The sequence below is a fragment of the Perna viridis genome, chromosome 5 (genome assembly GCF_037379345.1).
Source record: "Perna viridis isolate PV_CMFRI_1.1 ecotype Kerala chromosome 5, ASM3737934v1, whole genome shotgun sequence".
Taxonomy (NCBI): domain Eukaryota; kingdom Metazoa; phylum Mollusca; class Bivalvia; order Mytilida; family Mytilidae; genus Perna; species Perna viridis.
In genome coordinates this window covers 31,724,628-31,744,699 of record NC_142449.1, presented here as the reverse complement: position 1 = coordinate 31,744,699, position 20,072 = coordinate 31,724,628, and the positions used below count along the sequence as shown (strand labels likewise).

The 20,072-nt window shown below is 33.4% G+C and overlaps 1 protein-coding gene across 3 annotated transcripts in view; it reads right to left on the bottom strand.

Moving 5' to 3' along the window:
• The window catches only part of LOC148617082 (immunoglobulin superfamily member 10-like), a 40,525-nt gene extending 28,426 nt beyond the window's left edge, over window positions 1-12,099 (bottom strand). The window contains exons 1-2 of one of the 3 annotated variants that reach the window (XM_088584384.1): window positions 11,871-12,099; window positions 3,952-4,227 (exon numbers count right to left, since the gene is read on the bottom strand). In XM_088584384.1, coding sequence (XP_088440510.1) covers window positions 3,952-4,227; window positions 11,871-12,030 — 436 coding nt within the window. In that variant the 5' untranslated portion in view covers window positions 12,031-12,099. Of the gene's footprint in view, window positions 1-3,951; window positions 4,228-6,567; window positions 6,715-8,890; window positions 8,919-11,870 lie in introns of those variants that run through there. The other 2 variants (XM_088584385.1, XM_088584386.1) reach the window with 2 other exon arrangements.
• Between the last annotated feature and the right edge of the window lie 7,973 nt (window positions 12,100-20,072).

Here is a 20,072-nt window from a genome sequence, read left to right as displayed (position 1 = left end):
AAGCATTCCCCTATGGCAACATGGAAAATCCATTATTGAGCACTTTTTTTGCTTTAGGTGCCCTTTACTGGTCATGTTTTAATGTGAAAACACTGTATTTACAAATTTAAAGCCAAATATATCACCTTTTGTGAAAATTTAAAGATTTAGGATTTTTGACATGTGATTAAGAAAAAGGGGGAGGCATGTCAGAAATAAATTTTTAAAAATAGACCAATTTCTCAGAAAATGATTACTTTTAAAACTATTTCTTCATTAATATTGTTAAAAAAACAAGTTGTGATTGATATTTTTTATTTGAAAAGTCAGAAAAAGTTCTTTGCAAATATTTAATGCATTTCAGTATGGTAGAATATTGTCACTTTTTTGCTCGCACAACTTGGTTACCCTATATTTAAAAATCAAATATTTAAAAAAGTGCTTGTCACATTTCACTGAAACTTTGCAAATGCATTCAGTATGTGTGTAGGAAGATACCTGTATAGTTATTTATTTTTTCTAAGACAAAAAGTGACTCTTTAGGTTACAGACCACCAATTCAACCAATGAGCATTTGGAACGTATGCAAAAATAGTCCTACGCAGAAATTACCCCTGTTCCTCATAGTGCTGTGAAAAAAGTTCTCATCTTATTTAAAAAAATTAAACAGTTTCTGAAAGGAAAAACATTTCTGTACATTTTATAGGTGCATTTGGCTTCTTGTGATGTGAAACCTAATCTCCATAATGATTTTTAAATATACCCCTATCTTGTGAAAACACTGGGATTTCCCATGCTATTTATAGACCCTTCACTTCCGGTGACCAGTACTGCACTGCAAGTCTGCTAACCCCACATGCCAATCTGAGGATTGTGAGCTGACATATGTAGAATCATGCTGATATATAGTCATCTGCAGGTTAAAGTTAAGGTAAAGTCCAGAGAAGCCATTGAATATTGTGAAATTAGCATAGAAGCTTATGGGAAGTGGAATTAGTGGTTTTTAGCCACTATGCCGGATATTCTTGTGAATGAAAAATTTTGACGTTCGCTAAAAATTCGTCAGAAATTATAAGATTGGGTTTTTAAAATATTGAAAAGAATCAAATCTTAAGATCGTTTTCAACTGTCTTACGAATCTTTACTAACGTTTTGCGAGTTTAACGCATTAAATATGAAAAATGTTATGATTTGTTTTGCAATAATATACATGTACAAGAATTTCTTAAAATTAATTTCTGAATGATACAAATGCCTTTACGACCCTTACGAATGCTTGTGATAATTGTTGCGAGTCTACCGATTTCTTGCGAGTGTCAGTTAGAATAAAACGAATAAAAAAGCGTGCGTTGCGATTTTCTAACTCCTCTTCTCGAAAACCTTCATGTTTAATTTAGTTTTTGAACTAACAAGTCATGCCGAGAGGTGCAAAATAGCTGGAAGGTGTCACGGCAGAGCGAAATCGGACAGAATTACATGTAGTCCTACCAAAGATGACCAAATGAAAAAAACCATTAACACAAAAGCAATAAAACCCAAGCGGAAATAAGAAATTCCGATGATTCCGGTGATAGATCTAACAATCACACCAATAACTTCACCACCACGTTCTCCAACACAACCTCCGTCTGAAACACCAAAAACAAAAAGAAGACAGATAGGCGACATGCAAAGTTGACAGAGGCTCAGCAGGGCACAATGTTTGAGTGGCTAGAACAAACTCCTGCCATTTATCACACCACCCACGAGGATTGTAAGAGGCGTATACAACTCGAGTGTATAGATGGCGCAACCCTTGAATTATTGTATCATGCAGAACTATTATAAGTAAATGTAAGACAAAAACTAAGAAATCTGGTTCAAATTGGAAGCCCGCCGTTCATGGAACCCCAAATGAGAAGAGATTAAGGGAAAGATGTACTGACTCGTACCCTTTATTCGCTCTCCACGACGCCACAATATAAAGTCGGTAAGTAATTGATATAAAAATTGGGATTTCATGATACTCATATGTATATTACAGATGAAATTAAGGAGCTGTTTTCGCATATGACGATTTTTCACATTTATGTAGAGTGGACCCAGCACGATAGAGATGAATCCTTTGTAATTGTGGTACTCCGATCCGGAATGAGGGTTTTTTTTATAGCAACGTGTTTTCCGTCAAGTGCCCCGCAAGCGTGCGGTACATTCAATTGTCTATGAAATTCGTCGGCTTTTTCTTTCCACTCATCTCTGTGCTTGGTGCTGGAAAAACCTCATCTAAATACTCGTCAATTATAACTTTGTACACTTCAGAGACAAACTTACTGATGTTATTATCTGCAACATGTGAAATATACGCCAGATCAACATATGAATTCCCAGTTGTTAAATGACGAAGGGTCACTGCTAACTTAAATCCAGGCCCAATAGCTTCTCGGTATCTCGTGTTCTGTTTTCTGATTCTACGTCTTATACGACCCAACAGTCTTCACCAAACAGTTCCGATTGTATTATTGTAAAGTTTTTGAAACTATCCGGGTCGTTGTGACGAAGGTTCACCATTAATTTTTTGTAATGTAAATGTTGTATCGTCTACCCTCTAAACAGCCATTTTCTCACCCAGTATGACCTCACCCTTTTTTGTCGGCGTCTTCTTCGTACGATGAGTATACTGTTATATTTGTATAGACTCAGCCATCATCAACTCACCTTGAAATATCTTTTTCGAGAGGAAAAAAGGTAGTTTAATTTTCTAAAAATTGGTTCCATTCGGAAAACTCATACTGATACATCGCAAGATGTTTGTAATATTATCTTAATGTTCGCATTTTATTCGCATGCATTTGTAATCACTCGCTAGCGTTGGCAAGCCATTCGTAGGAATTTGTAAGACATTCATCTGATATCGTTTACAAGTTGCAAGCTATTCGCTTCATTCTTAAATGACTCGTAAGCATTGGTAACAATATCGTATCAGTCTTAAATGGGAAAAGAAAACAACCATGCTGACATATAGGGAATGTACTACGACCAATGCAAATGGTTTGCCATCAGTACGATTGGCTTAATAATGCATATGAATTATTTACGATTGCATTGAGAATTTCAGTTCCTTGGGAACTTCAGGAGCATGTTTCTAATATTCGTTAAAACTCACAAAGGACCACGACTACTTAAGAGCGAGTGCGAATTTCTAGCGATAGCTATACGATCATTGCGAGTGAGCGGCGAATGACATTCTTATATCAATCGCAAGGATATTCTGCATAGTGTGAGAACAGTTAATGTTACTGTGTTAGAAAAATGTAAAAAATGAAACTAGCAAGTACACAGATGTATTCAAAACAAGCAGTTATTTTATCACTTCTGGGAAAGAGTAGTCAACATTAGATATTTGTATAAAACTGTACAGTGAAATCTGTCAAAACCGGACCCTTATGGACTTAAGTAGCACTCCACATAAGAATCATGCAGAATGTGATTCATGGTTGGTTAACTTACATATTTTTATTTTTGATATTTTGTTTAAAATGTCATATTAGGCAGAGAGCAATAACTATCGGATTTTCCATGTAAATTATGTCCTAAGAGCAAACATATTAATATTGAATAATTACACATTCTATAATATAGACCTACAAGGCAACTTCATAACAAAAATAAAAATATGTAGCCTTTTAGGGGTGTATCGTATATTACACAATTTGCACGATTCTTACAAAGACTGCTACTTGATAAATTGGTTTATTTCAGACAGGTGTTAATTTTACCGACGTTCAAAATTAATATAAAGCGCATTTCAAAAGTGTCCAGTTCAAACAGGTTTACAGATTATTCAGAGTTCGGTTTAGACAGGTTTCGCTGTAATAATACATAGTTTGTTATGTACATGTCTCTTTATAGAGAAGTGCATACAACTTCATTGTTTTTTAATACGGTTTATTTACATTAAAAAGACGAAAAATATAATAAAAAGATATTGCTAACCTGAAGCAGCAAATCTGCACTGTGTTTTTTCCGAACGCATTTGTTCAACAAATTCTAATAATACAATACACTCCCGACAATGCCGTAGAATGTCCAAATAAACTATATGTGAAGCTGGGCTTCTAACATACGTCGAATTTAGTCTTTTGTTTTCCAAACTTCTCAGTTCAACATATGTAAATGTTATTCTATCATTTACTGGTTTCTTCCATGACACGTTGGCTGTTTCTGTTGTCTCATTCACCATTATCCGCACATCAGTTGGTTTTTCAAGCACTGAAAATATACATAAATATACAAGTTTAGATAAATCAAGTATCTTCAATGAAGCTTAAAGCATTATATCTTTTAAGTAGAAATATACCGGTAAATGAACTTCGAGTCATTATATATAACATCCCTCTTCAATGCACTTTATAGTACTCCAGCTGATATAACATTCATGTACTCCCTAACTCATCGAATAGTTTAAACCAAGTTTGCTCCACCAGCTATCATATTATCCTCTTTCAATATACTTGACCTTCAATATGCGTCGCGACTGATATCTTGCAACAAGAAAAGTAACCTTGTTGACCTTTCGGAACACCTGATCATGTCTTCGCACTTGGTTTTTACTTATTTAGTTCGTGATACTCGTATTGTAGTACTTTTTTATTTCTTTATTTTGCTTGATTTTTTCTTCGCATGTTGCTTTGTTTGGTGTCACTGAAATAACTTTGTCCATAAATTTTCGCTTTTAAGTTACATTTGAAGCGGGAACTGGATGACTTGAGCTCGTTCGTTATTATAATGCGCTGACTATAACACCATCACTTTCCAACCACGATTGTCTACCATGATATACAAGAAGTATCCTCTGGTGCATAAGTCTAGGTTCTCAATAATTAGTCGCTCGATGGACTTTAAAATATACCTCTCTGTATTACCCTGTCCCCTGGATATAATTCTGCCTGTTGTGCAATCTAATAGTACATGTATATGGATCCGCCCAAAATTTATTGTCTGGCTTGTTTAATTCATAAACAATTTGCATAGTTTATACTGATACAATATGATTATAGTATTTTGTAATAACTCCCATAATCCCATTTTATTTATGGAATGACCGTTATATCTTTTTTGATCTATACAAAAAATAACCCCAATAACGTTGTGCACTAAATAGCCTGCTTAGCATGTTATTCTATTTTCGAGTGTGCTCCACGGGCATTGATGTTATTTCCAATAGACCAACACATATAACAGTCATTCCTTTTAATTTAATTCAACGAGTAAATTATGAAAAAAAACGATGATGATGTCATAGTCACATTACAAAATTTGGTCCATGAGATAGATGATGGAAAAATTTTTTTATCCAAGTAGCAAAGTTTTACTTCTGAAATTCAATTATTACAAGCTTGTTTGCATGTAATTGTACATGTTTCTTTTTTATTTTACTTAAAAGTGTAAGAATCAGGCAAAATGCATGGCGTAAATAGGAAACATTCAGGTCAAAAACCCATCGATCTGAAAACATCACTTCAGTCATGGATAATGTCGGTTTTTCAAAATCACCACTATTTGATCTTCACATCACTTAAGATTTTTTTCAATACAATGTTAGAAAAACGAGGTTTTTGATAGAGTTATCAATCCTAGAAATGCTCATTTGCAGTGCATTTCAATGATATTATTACTCAATTTACAAAAAAAATATGGAAAATTGTGTGTTTGTTTTCTTGATTCTGATGGTGCAGGTTGTCACATGGTGTGTTTTGTCATACAATGTTTTACCCACCGCCTGAATTTTACAGACACTAACACTTACCTCTGACAACCCATCTACAGTGTACCAGATCATGCACACGCTAATAGATACACATCCACAAGTTAATTGAATCGTTCACATTAAGTGTTTTGACAGAACGCTGTACTTACACGTTTACCCATCACCCCTTCATCAACCAAGATATGATTTTCAGGTACCCTTATACCTCCCATTTACGAATCTTTTTGTTGCCAAAAAATAAACTGAAGCATTTTTGTTTTTTGTTTTTTTTTTTTTTGGCTACTTTTTATACCTCGTTGAGGCAAAAATCTATTTTTTAGTTTTTTTGATTATACGAACTTTTTTTTTCTACAGAATGTAGTAAACTGACATATGTATGTATCATCATGTAGACCAATGTCTCAGCTTTACAATAGTAGCAGGAAAGTTGTGGTAACACTTAGGGTTTTGCGGTAAAATGAAAAACAAATATACCCCTACCCCGCCGAAAAATCGCTAAATTGACATATTTTTCAAAGTCAAAACCCCTAGAGTATTAACGCTCCAGTAAAAAAAAAAAGGCTTATTTGATATTTTCTATTTAGTATTGTCACCATATATACTTCTGGGGTTCTTCTGGTGAATTTTGGGATTTTCGTAGTCAGAATTTATCAAAAAAATGCGAAAAATTTGATTTTCGATTTTTCGGTCAAAAGTCACATAAATTCGACTCTACAAGGTATTACTCAACTAAAACGTCTCAAATTTGGTATCATTCGATATATATCTTAATTTTCTACATAAATGAACCACGAAAAACAAATTTGCAAGAAAAGATTTTCAAAAAATGTTAAAAATATTACCTCTACCCCTAGAAAACAGGTTTCAGTATCAAACAGAATTCTCATTCACAGCATACCGACATTCATATTTTAGGTATTCATAATTAAGATAATGATGTTCCTGATCTGATCAATTCAGTCGCTTAGATTTTCTTTTTCGGGTAATAACTACAATGAAATCGTAAAAAAGAGGAATTTTCAGAATTTCGGAAATTTCTTCTATATCACCGGTTATTTCCATTTTGTCAGAATACCGTAGTTTGATCAAGCTTTGTGTGATACACTTCATTAATATAATGTCTTAGCTTCAAAATGAGCCCAAGTGATAAATATTGGAACTTTTTCAAGTCAAGTTACGTGAAAAATTGCCACCCCTACCCATGAATAAAAATGCCTCAACATGAACCCAAATGTTAATAATTAATATATAAAAATTAGTCTGTGTTTTTTCAAGCTTTTGTATATTCAAACACATTTAAGTAGCATCTTACCTTTCTAATGAGGCAAGGCAATGCATAATTAAACGCATTCCAGGCCATTTGGGCGAATGAATGGTACCCATACCCACTAAAATCTGCCCCAATGTGAAAGAAAATGATCGTTCATAGCATACACGAACTGTACACAATGTCTGTCTGGATTTTATTATGGAGATCTTCTTGTATCAATCACATTGTCAAGCAAAATTATGCTTTTATTGTCCCGTAGACGACAAAATATTACAAAAAAGTGAAACTTAAGAATAAAACAGATTATCACGCATTTTAGCACGCAAATTGTACATTTTTTGTTAAAAATATCACAGAAAGCTAAGACACTATATAATTGTATTTGAATATACAAAAGCTTGTTTGAAGTACGGTATTTGAAAGAAATTGCCAATTATAGGTAAAATTGAAGAAAATATGAAATTCTGAAAATTGCCCTTTTTATGAAAAACTCATTATTATAACATTAAAACTGAAAAATACGCCCCTGAAATGGAAGGATATATTGAATACATCGATAATTAAAACAATAGTACCCAACATGTCTACTGTACACCGTCATTATTAACATTTTAGTTCATATCGAGACATTTTTCATCATGGGCATGGGTGGCAATGCTTTTTGACCCAGAGGGGTACAAATACAGGCTTATACTGAAAAAGAATCCAAAAATATTCTTTGGCGACAAATTGATTCGGTAATGGGAGGTGTAAAGGTACCTAAAAATCACCATGAGGTTGATGAGTGGGGTGGGGGATGCACGGTGGACCCTCCCAGCCCATGGACTATAATTTAAGGAGGTAGACCTAGGGTAGGGGACACAACTCTTACAAACAATTTGAACGTATGTATTTACCATTTTACATCAATCCCATGTCAGCATCAAAATAATTTGGATTTATTTTATTCTGTTTCAAATGAAAGCTTGAAAGGCTAGGATGAAATTGAATGTGATACAAGTACATCACTGATTTCAAGAGTTATGTCCCTTACCCTTGGTCTACTCCTTCAATATAATGTATATATTAATGCAGTACATTGACGGAAGATTAAATTCAATAAGTGTTGATAAAATTTTATTGGTCAAATAAACGGTTTAGTCTGCGTGTACTGTAAAAGGAAGTTTAAAAAAAAACACTACAAAATTGAAGTGTCAATCTATGAAATAATTCGAATAATTCGGCATTTGATGAAGAAACATGTCATTTTTGCAATTAAACTGCACTATTCGTACAATTAAAACTAATTCATAGAGACAAGGCATGTTATATTGTTTTTGAAAAAAATGAAATACAATTTCATTAAAATGCACTACAAGTGAGCAATTCATAAGCAAAACAATAGTATATCAAAATGTGTAATTGGCGATTTTACTTATATAAGCAGTAAAAAATATCTACGACACAGATGCTTCAGGATAAATTTAAATAGCATTTCTGTTGTTGTCTAGATGTATTGAATATATTTGAGGGAAAAAAACCAAATTGAGAAATGCGATGTGCCACCCATTGCCTAATTCTTACACAGAATGGCACTTAAATCACAGACTATTTGCGACCAGTCAAATGTTTGGGCTACCGATTTTAACACTTCGGTTATAATCTCTTGTTCCAATTAATCACAGTGAGAGCATGGTCGAATAATACAATTAAATTGTGAAGGATTTTGTCTAGGATTCTTAAAGGACATTTTTACGATTTTCATTTCTTTCAATAGACCATTCAAAATTGTTGAAGTAAAGTCTATCTACATTCAATAGTCAACGTTTAATTAAAAAAAAAACGGCAAGTCACTTTTAAAAAAATATATGTCCATGTTAATGACATATGCACCTTTAAAATATCTTTAAACGTACCTGATACGAACATATCACACCTTACTGGAAAAATAAAAAAAATGACAGACAAATACATGACAGCCATTACTAAAAGGTCTCCGTCTTTGTTTGTACATGTACAATCACAACATTTACAGTATAACTTTTATCTATCACAGTAAGTACAGACAACATTTTTTTTAAATGATGTCTTCCTCTTTAAAAGAGTGTGAACAAGTTAAGTATCTAAAATTCTTCCTTGTTTAATAGACAATAAGTCATATATGTACATGGGATGTTGAAGATGTTTCCGTGCGTGATTTAACCAACCTTAAGAGGGACTTCCATGTGAAGTTAAATGTAGTACGCTCAACAAATGTACGTCCTGATCCTTAATATTCATTAAAATAAGAATTCAGAACGGTGGACATATTATATTGGGTATTTTATATGTTTTATGAACACGTTAATCCTTCTCAGGACAGCTGTTATATTCATATAACTGTTTACTTGCGTGCACTTACATGTACATTTTGTCCAGTTATATCTACATTAAACTTTGTTGTTTTTTATTTGTGTTTGGTCAAAGAGAATACACTCAACATACATGTACATGTAATTTAATCCATACAGCTTAAGGTTATATACCGTAAAATTTCGTACATTTAAAAAAAATGTTCCTCACTTCACTGGGCAAGTTGTTGAGAGATACACTTGTATTTCAGAATAGATAGCGAGGTAAGACATTCTTTGGAATAATTTGTTAATGTTTGATTCACCTCATGTATCGGACGATCTTGTAAACTCAAACACAATATCTTAATTACTACGTCCTTTAATTGAATACAGGTACCTCCTTGATACAGTGCGTCTCTCCGAATCACAGTATTTATCATAATTATATTCCGATTTCAAATTCAAATTTATTAGTTTGATTAATGAAAACTTTTTTAAGTGTTTACTTATCAAAACAAAGCAGTTTGGTCAAGAAAATATATCGTGTACCAATCATTTTGAAGTTTTCCGTATGCAACTCACCAATCTTTGCATGTTTAAAGATTGTTCCGCCAATATACATATATCTAGGAAATAGTTTATTGAGACTTAAGTATAGAATTATAATGGGATGACTATAAATCATCAATTGAGTTTTATACACTTTTAAATGAAGCAGATCGCGTTTTACATTAAAAACTTCATCGTTCACAGAAGTACTCTTCACTAAATATATCGAAATAGGAGACGAAATTTAGTACCGATATTAAGTTCTGTTAGATTTTGTCAAAATTGCTGCATTATTTTAGCCTAATTGGTACAAGAAATGAAACCTCGGTGTTTAAGTGTTAAGAATTTCACATTTGGTGCTACGGCAAACATATTTGGTAAATTATATATTTGACTAGGTCGCGATCAAACAAGTCCGACTATTAGTTTCGTAAAAACCCTCGAGGGACGTATGACCCATCAGTGACGACAACGACGCAATGGTTTCTAAATACAAGAAATACCAATCACTGAACAATACCATTAAAGTGATTACTCCTCATATAAGTGTCAGTCCCAAGTAGTATCAGGCTGTAGGTGAAACATGGTATGAAAAAAAAAAACATCATTTTATCGAGTAATTTGGCTATTTGCACCATCAGAATAAAGGAAAACAGAAAGATTTTCTATATTATGCCGAATCAATGAGTTAAAATTGCATTGAAATACAATAAAAATGAACATTTCAAGGGCAGATAACTCAGATTCTCTTGAACAATTTCTGAGCAAACCTAGTGATGTGGAGATCATATAATGCTCTATTCAAACGGAGAGGGCATCCTTGAGTGATATTGTATTGCCAGGTCGGTGGGGTTTTGACATGCATGTTTCTATTTTTTTCCATTTTGCCTGATTCTTACAAACACTTACACTTAAGTACCAGTCTGTATAAAATTCGGACACAACCAATGGTAAGGTGATTAATTGTTTAGAAAAACCCACATAACAAACGATGCGTTTATGGTTTACATATGCTATATTTTTTTTATGTGGCAATAGATCTTTCTGTATTTCGATCTGCACTTTTGAGAAAATCACACTTTATCTCCCACTAAAAACAAATCAAACCAAATCAAGAACGGTAACTTTTGCAAAGAGCTACTTTCGTGTTTAATATATATATTTATTTCTCAAAAGCGCAAGCCCAAAGAAAAACTAAAAGTGGTTATGTGGTCGGTAACTGGTTTTTAATAAGAAATAGTAAGTAAATTCCGTGGGATTTTGATATCCACCTTCTCTCTGATTTTTTTAAGACTGCTGCTTAAAACTGGTTGACATTCTGTTCAGTAGCAGCCTTTCTAAAAATCAGACAGGTGATTCATGCATACCAAAACTCCACCGAATTTACTTTCATTTCTTGTTTAGAAACAATTACTGATCACATAATTCGTCCTAGTTTTTCATTTGGTTGTTGCACTTTTGAGATAAAAATTATATAGATTGTACATGAAATTTGCACTATGCAAGAGTTATTGTTCTTGATTTGGCTTGGTTTGGTTGATTTTAGTGGGAGATGAATGTATGATTTTCTAAAAAGTGCAAATCTGAATACAGAAAAGGTTATTGTTATGTGAAAGTATATCATATGTAGACTTAAAAAGCATCATTTGTTTGCTGGGTTTTTCTTGACCATGAATCATTTTACCATTGGCAGTGTCTGAATTTTATGTGGACTGGTACTTAATTTCTGCGTATCGTGTATGTAAGCATGATTTATTCATATAATTTTAATAAGATGTTGATTCAGAAGTAGGTTTTATATATTTTATTATCTTAAGCCTTAATTCGTTCTCCGAAATGTAAAGTCCTTGATTAAAATGGAATAGTTCTCTTAAAACAGAATTAAGAACATAGATTACACAAACAGGTAATGGTAAAATATTCATGTATAGAAAAAAAAGGCAATTGGAGCGCAACCGTGTGTAATGAAAAAAACTGTCCCTGGATTTAAAAGTATCATTATACTTAAATTTACCTGACTCAACGAATGTGGTCCACAATAGAAAAATCCAAGAAATGATAAACACAGATTTAACAGCCATCACTGAAATAACTCCAATTTTTTGTACACATTCGTCCAGAAGTTTTAAATTATAACTTGCATGTTCCTGGTACAGGAGTACAAGTTCAAACATGAAAGACCCTCTTGAGGTTCAACTTTGAATTAACACAGATACCACATTACAGCCAAAACCTTAAGCAGGAAGGTTTAAATACTTAACTTGTTCAGGCTCTTGAGATGGGGAAGACCGTAATTAAACAATCTGTTTACATCTGAGTAGCACATACACTAAAATGGAGCATGGACAAGGTGCACCGGTAGGGTAAGCAGCGTCCTCTACTTGAAAAGTAAAGTCCGGGGTATGCAAAAAAAAAAAGAAAGGAAAACTGTGACATGTTGAACAAATCGGTTCTTATGGTGCAGACGAAAAAAAACAGTAACAAATGATGATCGATTATGATCATATAACTTCTGTAGTGATGGCTCAATTTTGTAGCAACATAAATTGTTCCGGAAGCCTAAACTGTAAGAAGTCTAGAGCGGTCTGTGTGGTTACGACCAGCTGTACATAACATTTGAGTTTAGTTATATGAAAAGGGGCGTTGCCACAGATGAAAGGAAAGTTGACAATGCGGTATGAAAAGTGATCACGTTTGTCGAATAGTTTGGTCAATAGTTTTATAGTCGGCGTCACATAAATAACATACTGTTAAAATTTGAATAAAAATATTTTCTACGACTTTATTGACACCTACCGTCGTTTAAATTGTCATAAATGACTTGCTCATTCGTTTAGCCAAACGGCTTCTCCCTAAACATTGAATCGTTAAATTCCGGTCAGATTTTAATTCTAGGTGGCAATATTTACATTGTAAAAAGTCGGCCATGTTTACAGTGATCGGGTTGCTAGGAGATGTTGTTTACGTTTAAATGGTTTGTCCAAAAACCGAAGAACCCAGAATGCAATTCGGCGTTATTTCGGATATCTCGGATTTATTTTACGCGAACAACGTATAATACCGAGAAGTTGAGCAAGCAGACGATTGTCACCGGAGTTCGACGGGAACTTACGCACTTCGTTTGTAAACAAATCGTCCCGTAAAAACCAACATGGCGGATATTAGTATGGGATTTTCCCGTAAGGATTTGTTACGCATGATTTAAGCTAATAAGCGACTTGTTTTTGAGAAGCTGTTTGGCTAAACGAATGAGCAAGTCATTTAAGACAATTTAAACGACGGTTGGTGTCAATAAAGTCGTAGAAAATATTTTTATTCAAATTTTAACAGTATGTTATTTATGTGACGCCGAGTATAGGTATATATAAATATCAATGGTCTAAGCTTACTACTTATAAAATCTTCCTAGTTTCTCAAACAATGAAACAAATGACTCGGTACAATTGTATTTTGATTCACGAGTATGATTTGATGATCGAATGAACATCTTTCCAATGTTGGTCCTCGGCATGTATGCTACATATCAACATAGTAATGCACTAGCAAGTAAGATGGTTGAGTTGCCACAGCCCACCATATATCCCACTCTGGAGCGATCTACAGAAAGTGAAGCGGGAGGAATTTTGTATAAAAGAACTCCGTGTTTTACACCCACACGGAATTAACAAAAACATTAAGTTCTTCCTATTTTGTAGTTTCTTATTACAGTGTTTGTAAATATTTTTAGTTTTATAGTTCAGTGTTCAAGATCAACTCACAACATGTGTCTATAACACAATGTTCAAGATCTTCGTTAACTGTCAAAACAATTGTTTACGTCACAGGTATCCACCTGCTTAGGTAGTGAGTTGTGTTTACAGACCATTTCCTTTCATAAATTTATTTAAGGCAATGAAGAAGGTCATATATTGACTGAAAAGTTTGCTCATCATATATTTTATTATAGTGTATTAACATCTTTATCGGTATTGTTGTACAATCCTATATATATATTCTGGTCTACCTTGATGTCATTTCACTCTATTAATATCCCACACGATATAGAAGCTTGCAGAGAAGCTTTGGAATCACGAGATATGTTGAACCCTCCTACTGACTGCCTAGTAAATTTATTCCCTTTAGTTTTGAATTGTAACAACTTCACTTTCAACGATGAACACTACCTCCAAATCAATGATACAGCTATGCGTACGAAAATGGCTCCTTCGTGTGCTAACCTCTTCATGGGTAAATTAGAACATCACATAATTTCAACATCTTTATCGAAACCCCTTTCTTGGTTTCGATTCATCGATGATGTCGACATGAAACGTACTAATTTTATTACACATACCAACAACGCTCATCCATCAATCCAATTCACTCATGAAGTTTCTGACACTAAAATCACATATTTGGATACTACTACGTCTGTAAGAGACGATGAAATGTCAAAGGATCTCCACAGCAAACCAACTGATAGTCACCAATACTTGTCTACCAATAGTTGTCATCCAAAACATTGTACTAAAAGCATACCATACAGCCAGATACTTCGAATTCGGCGCATTTGTTCATATGCTATACATCAATACGCCGTACAATATTACATGTATGACTTTTCTCAATTGTTTTCCACAGTTAATTCATTCCTAATTTTTGATAAAAACACCCCCTTTCTTATTTTCATTCAGATTCTTTATCATTTGCTTATGTGTGCCGTTGATAAAGGTATTATCACCCACAGCGTGCTTGATTCAGCTTCTGAATCTCTGTTTTGATTCAGTGGACCTTTTCACAAAAAATCGTAAGTGTAATATTTGTCGTAATTTATGACGTCATAGTAAATAAAAGTATTGTGACGTCATAACTTACGACTAATTTTACTCTTACGATTTTTTGTGAAAAGGGCCACAGAAGTTTAGTTTTATGCTGAAGAAGGATATCGGTTATCCGAAATATTATATGTAAATTTTACCATCATTTGGTGATGTTAAACATATTTAGACGTTTATATATATAATGCATCACAGACCCATTGGAGGGGGGTCACAATAAACTATCTTTCTCCTGACATCAATTTATGTGTATTACAATTGACCTTATGAGTTTAGGGTGTGAAATTATGGAAGTAACAGTTCGGTGTTTCATAAGTATTTGTTTTTTTTTCTTTTTTTTCCGGCAATACCATCTATAACCATTATTGTTAATTAAAACAAATCATGTACCTAGGAGTACTCAAAAGGTAGTAGTCGTTATCAAAGGAAAATATTGACTGTCTACCAATTGGACAGTTGACATTTTTATTGTATAGTTTAGTATTTCATCGATTGACCTTTAAGACGCTCTTCCATGGAAATGAAAGTCACCTGATCGCAATTCTGTTTCCCGATCGACCAATTACTGATAACTTAATGGCGTTCGAAAAACTGCATCGAAAATTGAAATTGCGTGTCATTTGTTTGTCCTGAATAAAATGTAGTAAATTATAAATAAAAAAAAAAAGAACACAAATTTTACTGCGTCGGCTGTCTTTTTTTTAAAGATAGTATTTGATTGTAAGGAACCCATAATGTCTTCATAATAATTTAATCATTACATGACCATTTTTCTTGACTGTCGTCTAGTTTTGAGAATTGGTGAAGAAAAAAAACTAAACTATTTGAGGACGGCATTTTTTCTCCCGACATCAGTAAAAAAAATAATGACCAGGAAAACAAATAAATTAAGGCATCGCAAGAAAATAAGTTTAATTAATTTATATGTTAATATTTTTATTGTAGAGTATAATTACGTGTCGTGATTGTATATACATAAGAACCACGAAAACCGACTCGTTCACCCTGTTCTCTGTCATCCATTCCGAATGTGACAATTTATGAGCATCTTAGCGAGTGTTTTTCGGAAAACAAATGACGCAATCGCCGGTGCACCTGGTCCATGCTCCTATTTTTCAGTGGAGTTCTGGTTGCCAAATTACTAGTGTTGCTTTGTACGTGGTTTTATGTTATTTGTTGTGTGTGTCTTTTTTCCTGCTCTAGTCTGTATCCTTGGACGTATTCTTTTGAATACCCTCGTACTTATTTCCACCGGTTACTTTTTCTTTTCGAAGTATAGTACTATCAATAATCAGTTTTCTGAGATATTAATACAATAAAGTAAAGGCTTGTATTTAATTGATTTGTTTAAATACCAGTCCATATAAAGTTCAGACACTGTCAATGATAAAGTGACCCGTGGTGTAGTTTGTTATACGGTCTATATACATGTATGTTTTTTTTTTTACAAAAGGATAATTCTTTCTCTATTCAGATTTACACTTTTTAGAGAATCATACATTCATCACGCACTAAAATCAGCTAAATGAAACCGAATCAAAAAGATAATTCTTGCAAAGTGTAAATTTCAAGTATAATCTATAAATATTTTTTTTCTTATAAGCGGATTGAGGCATATTCCGTCCTTATTACGTATCGAAAAAAGGCTCATTTGCATTTCTTACATTGTTTGTATTATTTTTGTTACTTTCTGATTTTATTGTGTTTGTCTGTTATCCATGTCTTGTCTTTGTCACTTGATTACTTTCTTTTAATTTTCCACTATAGTCGGCGTCACATAAATAACATACTGTTAAAATTTGAATAAAAATATTTTCTACGACTTTATTGACACCTACCGTCGTTAAAATTGTCTTAAATGACTTGCTCATTCGTTTAGCCAAACGGCTTCTCCCTAAACATTGAATCGTTAAATTCCGGTCAGATTTTAATTCTAGGTGGCAATATTTACATTGTAAAAAGTCGGCCATGTTTACAGTGATCGGGTTGCTAGGAGATGTTGTTTATGTTTAAATGGTTTGTCCAAAAACCGAAGAACCCAGAATGCAATTCGGCGTTATTTCGGATATCTCGGATTTATTTTACGCGAACAACGTATAATACCGAGAAGTTGATCAAGCAGACGATTGTCACCGGAGTTCGACGGGAACTTACGCACTTCGTTTGTAAACAAATCGTCCCGTAAAAACCAACATGGCGGATATTAGTATGGGATTTTCCCGTAAGGATTTGTTACGCATGATTTAAGCTAATAAGCGACTTGTTTTTGAGAAGCTGTTTGGCTAAACGAATGAGCAAGTCATTTAAGACAATTTAAACGACGGTTGGTGTCAATAAAGTCGTAGAAAATATTTTTATTCAAATTTTAACAGTATGTTATTTATGTGACGCCGAGTATAGAGTCTCGATTCCCTTAATTACTCTAAAGAAATACTTTAATCTAAGAAGCATCTGGCTTTAAAACATTTTATGACATCACTGTGACGTCATAAAACTTTTAAAATGATTTAATGGATAAATGATGAAACAAATTAGATTATAAGGAATGACTGTTATACTTTTTCTGTCTATTTAAAATAACTTAAAAGCCAATGTTTTATGATTGCTACGGTGTATCCATCTGCGCCATGAAAACTGATTTGTTCAACGTGTCATAGTTCTCCTTTCCTCTACGTCTACCCCGGACATGACTTTTTAGGAACAACTCGGCGGGTGTTTCTAGAAAAGCAGAGGACGATTATACCCTACCGGTGCACCTGGTCCATGCTCCAAATTTTTAGTAGTCCGAGTTGCTTATTTGCTTTAGTTTTTTCTGTATGTATGATTTTAGTTACTTTATGTTCTTTGTTTTGTATGTCTGTTTTCCATGTCTGGTCTTTGTCCCTGGATTACATTCTTTTGATTACCGCTATAACCTTGGTTCCCTAGATTACTCTTGAACACTATACAATAAAATTCTACGTAGTTATTTTAGTGTGCAGCACGTGCTTGAGGTCAGTTCTCGATAGACAGGGAAAAATAATAGCTGTTATAGTAGTCCGTAATTGTAAGAGTAGTCAAGGGCGTTAACCACCCCCCCCCATTACGTAGTAGTAGCAGTAATTCTTAAAATTAATTGAACACAAAGCGGGTTCAATAAATTAAATAAATTATAAAAAAAAAAAAAAAAAAGGGTACATGTGGTTTGATTCGACAGAGCATGTAAACAGCAAACAACTTGAAAACATAAATCGTTTAATTCATGTTTGTGTTACATATAAATTTTCAGAACTTTTTGTAAATGTCGACAGCTCATCATGACATCAATGACATCGTATTCGGCTGGCATATCTTCATTTCAAATAGAGTTTAAGTGTACCACTTCCGGCTTTGATATTAACATGAAGGTGCTTATATAAAAGTGTAACAGTACTTGAAATGGATTAGAAAGTTATTTAATACATGTTGTTGTCGAATTATGTTTTATTTAAGGTAGTCTATGTATTAACTGCAACTTGACTTTGCATGAAATCAAGATTTCTCCATTCATATTATTGATATTTCTAATGGCTTTACATCAAACTATTGATAAGCTTCTGCAGCCTAATAACACATTTTTGCTTTATTGGACAACGTAAGGTTTCAGATTGGGTATGATGTTCAAAACTCACATAAAACTCTACAAATTTAAACTACCCTCAAAGATAAAACAAAGAATATTAAGAAATGGCGAAGTTATTCGAATGTACAATGACGTTGGATTTGAATGATATCCGGGCATTTCGAAAGGTCTGTTAGAAGTGGTAAATAAGAGATGATAAAATATCTACCGTACTTGAGGCTTGCACTGTTAATTTGGAGTTAAAGTAAGCGGGATTTAACTAAAAACTTTTTTAGTTACAGAAAAAAAAAACAAAAACAAACAAACAAACAGACAGTACAAAAATTGCAACCTAAATTTACCAGAAACGTTCTTCTTTTAAAATATTCAACGAAGTTATTGAATATTTTTATATATGTATTCCATTTGACTTTAAGAAGATTGATTAATTGTAAATACCATATATATCTTTAAAGATAAAATGCTAAGTTACATCTATTTTCTACCTGGAAATGACACTTTGCTATAGACATAGCATTTTAGTAGACTTTGTTTCCATGGTCAAATCGTAAATGACTATCCTTATTTTAATTTTAGCAAACGAATTTGAAGAATAAAATCGCTTAAATGTGCCCATAATATTAATTTATGACGACAAATAAATGAAAAATATTGACCTTAACAATCACATCAAAAGAATTCGTAGATATACCATGATCACAGTTTTAGCCTGAGGAATGATACACATCGAGGGCTGATAACAACGCAACTTATGAAAAGTCATGGGTTAATCTATTCATCACATATTGTTTTATCAGTAATATAGTAATTTTAACTTTTTCTACTTTTTCTTTTTTTGGCACGAAAACATGAAAGGTTAGGGAGTAGGTTGTATGTTTTTTTCTATTGATTCTTCATTTCATGTTTCCAAATTCAATTTGACTTTGCTCATTGTTTACAGCATCATCTCTTTCCATTATGACAGCAGATGATTCTTTATTTGGAATCTGTCACTGTTCTAAATGCCAGTTATCTTTACCTAATGCTTCTGTCGTAATGCTGAACAAATGACAGTATTACATCTATTCAACTTCAAATGACAGCGTTTCATCTTTTCAACTTCAAATGACAGCGTTACATCTATTCAACTTCAAACGACAGCGTTACATCTATTCATCTTCAATTGACAGTGTTAAATCTTTTCAACTTCAAATGACAGCGTTGCATCTTTTCAACTTCAATGACAGCGTTCGAATGACAGCGTTGCATCTATTCACTTCAAATGACAGCGTTGCATCTTTTCAACTTCAATGACAGCGTTCGAATGACAGCGTTGCATCTTTTCAACTTCAATGACAGCGTTCGAATGACAGCGTTGCATCTTTTCAACTTCAAATGACAGCGTTTCATCTTTTCAACTTCAAATGACAGCGTTCAAATGACAGCGTTGCATCTTTTCAACTTCAAATGACAGCGTTTCATCTTTTCAACTTCAAATGACATCGTTTAATCTTCTCAACTTCAAATGACAGCATTGCATCTTTTCAACTTCAAATGACAGCGTTTCATTGATTCAACTTCAAATGACAGCGTTTCATCTATTCAACTCAAATGACAGTGTTACATCTATTCAACTTCAAATGACAGCGTTTCATCTTTTCAACTTCAAATGACAGCGTTACATCTACTTAACTTCAAATGACAGCGTTTCATCTTTTCAACTTCAAATGACAGCGTTACATCTATTCAACTTCAAATGACAGTGTTTAATCTTCTCAACCTTAAATGACACCGTTTAATCTTTTCAACTTCAAATGAC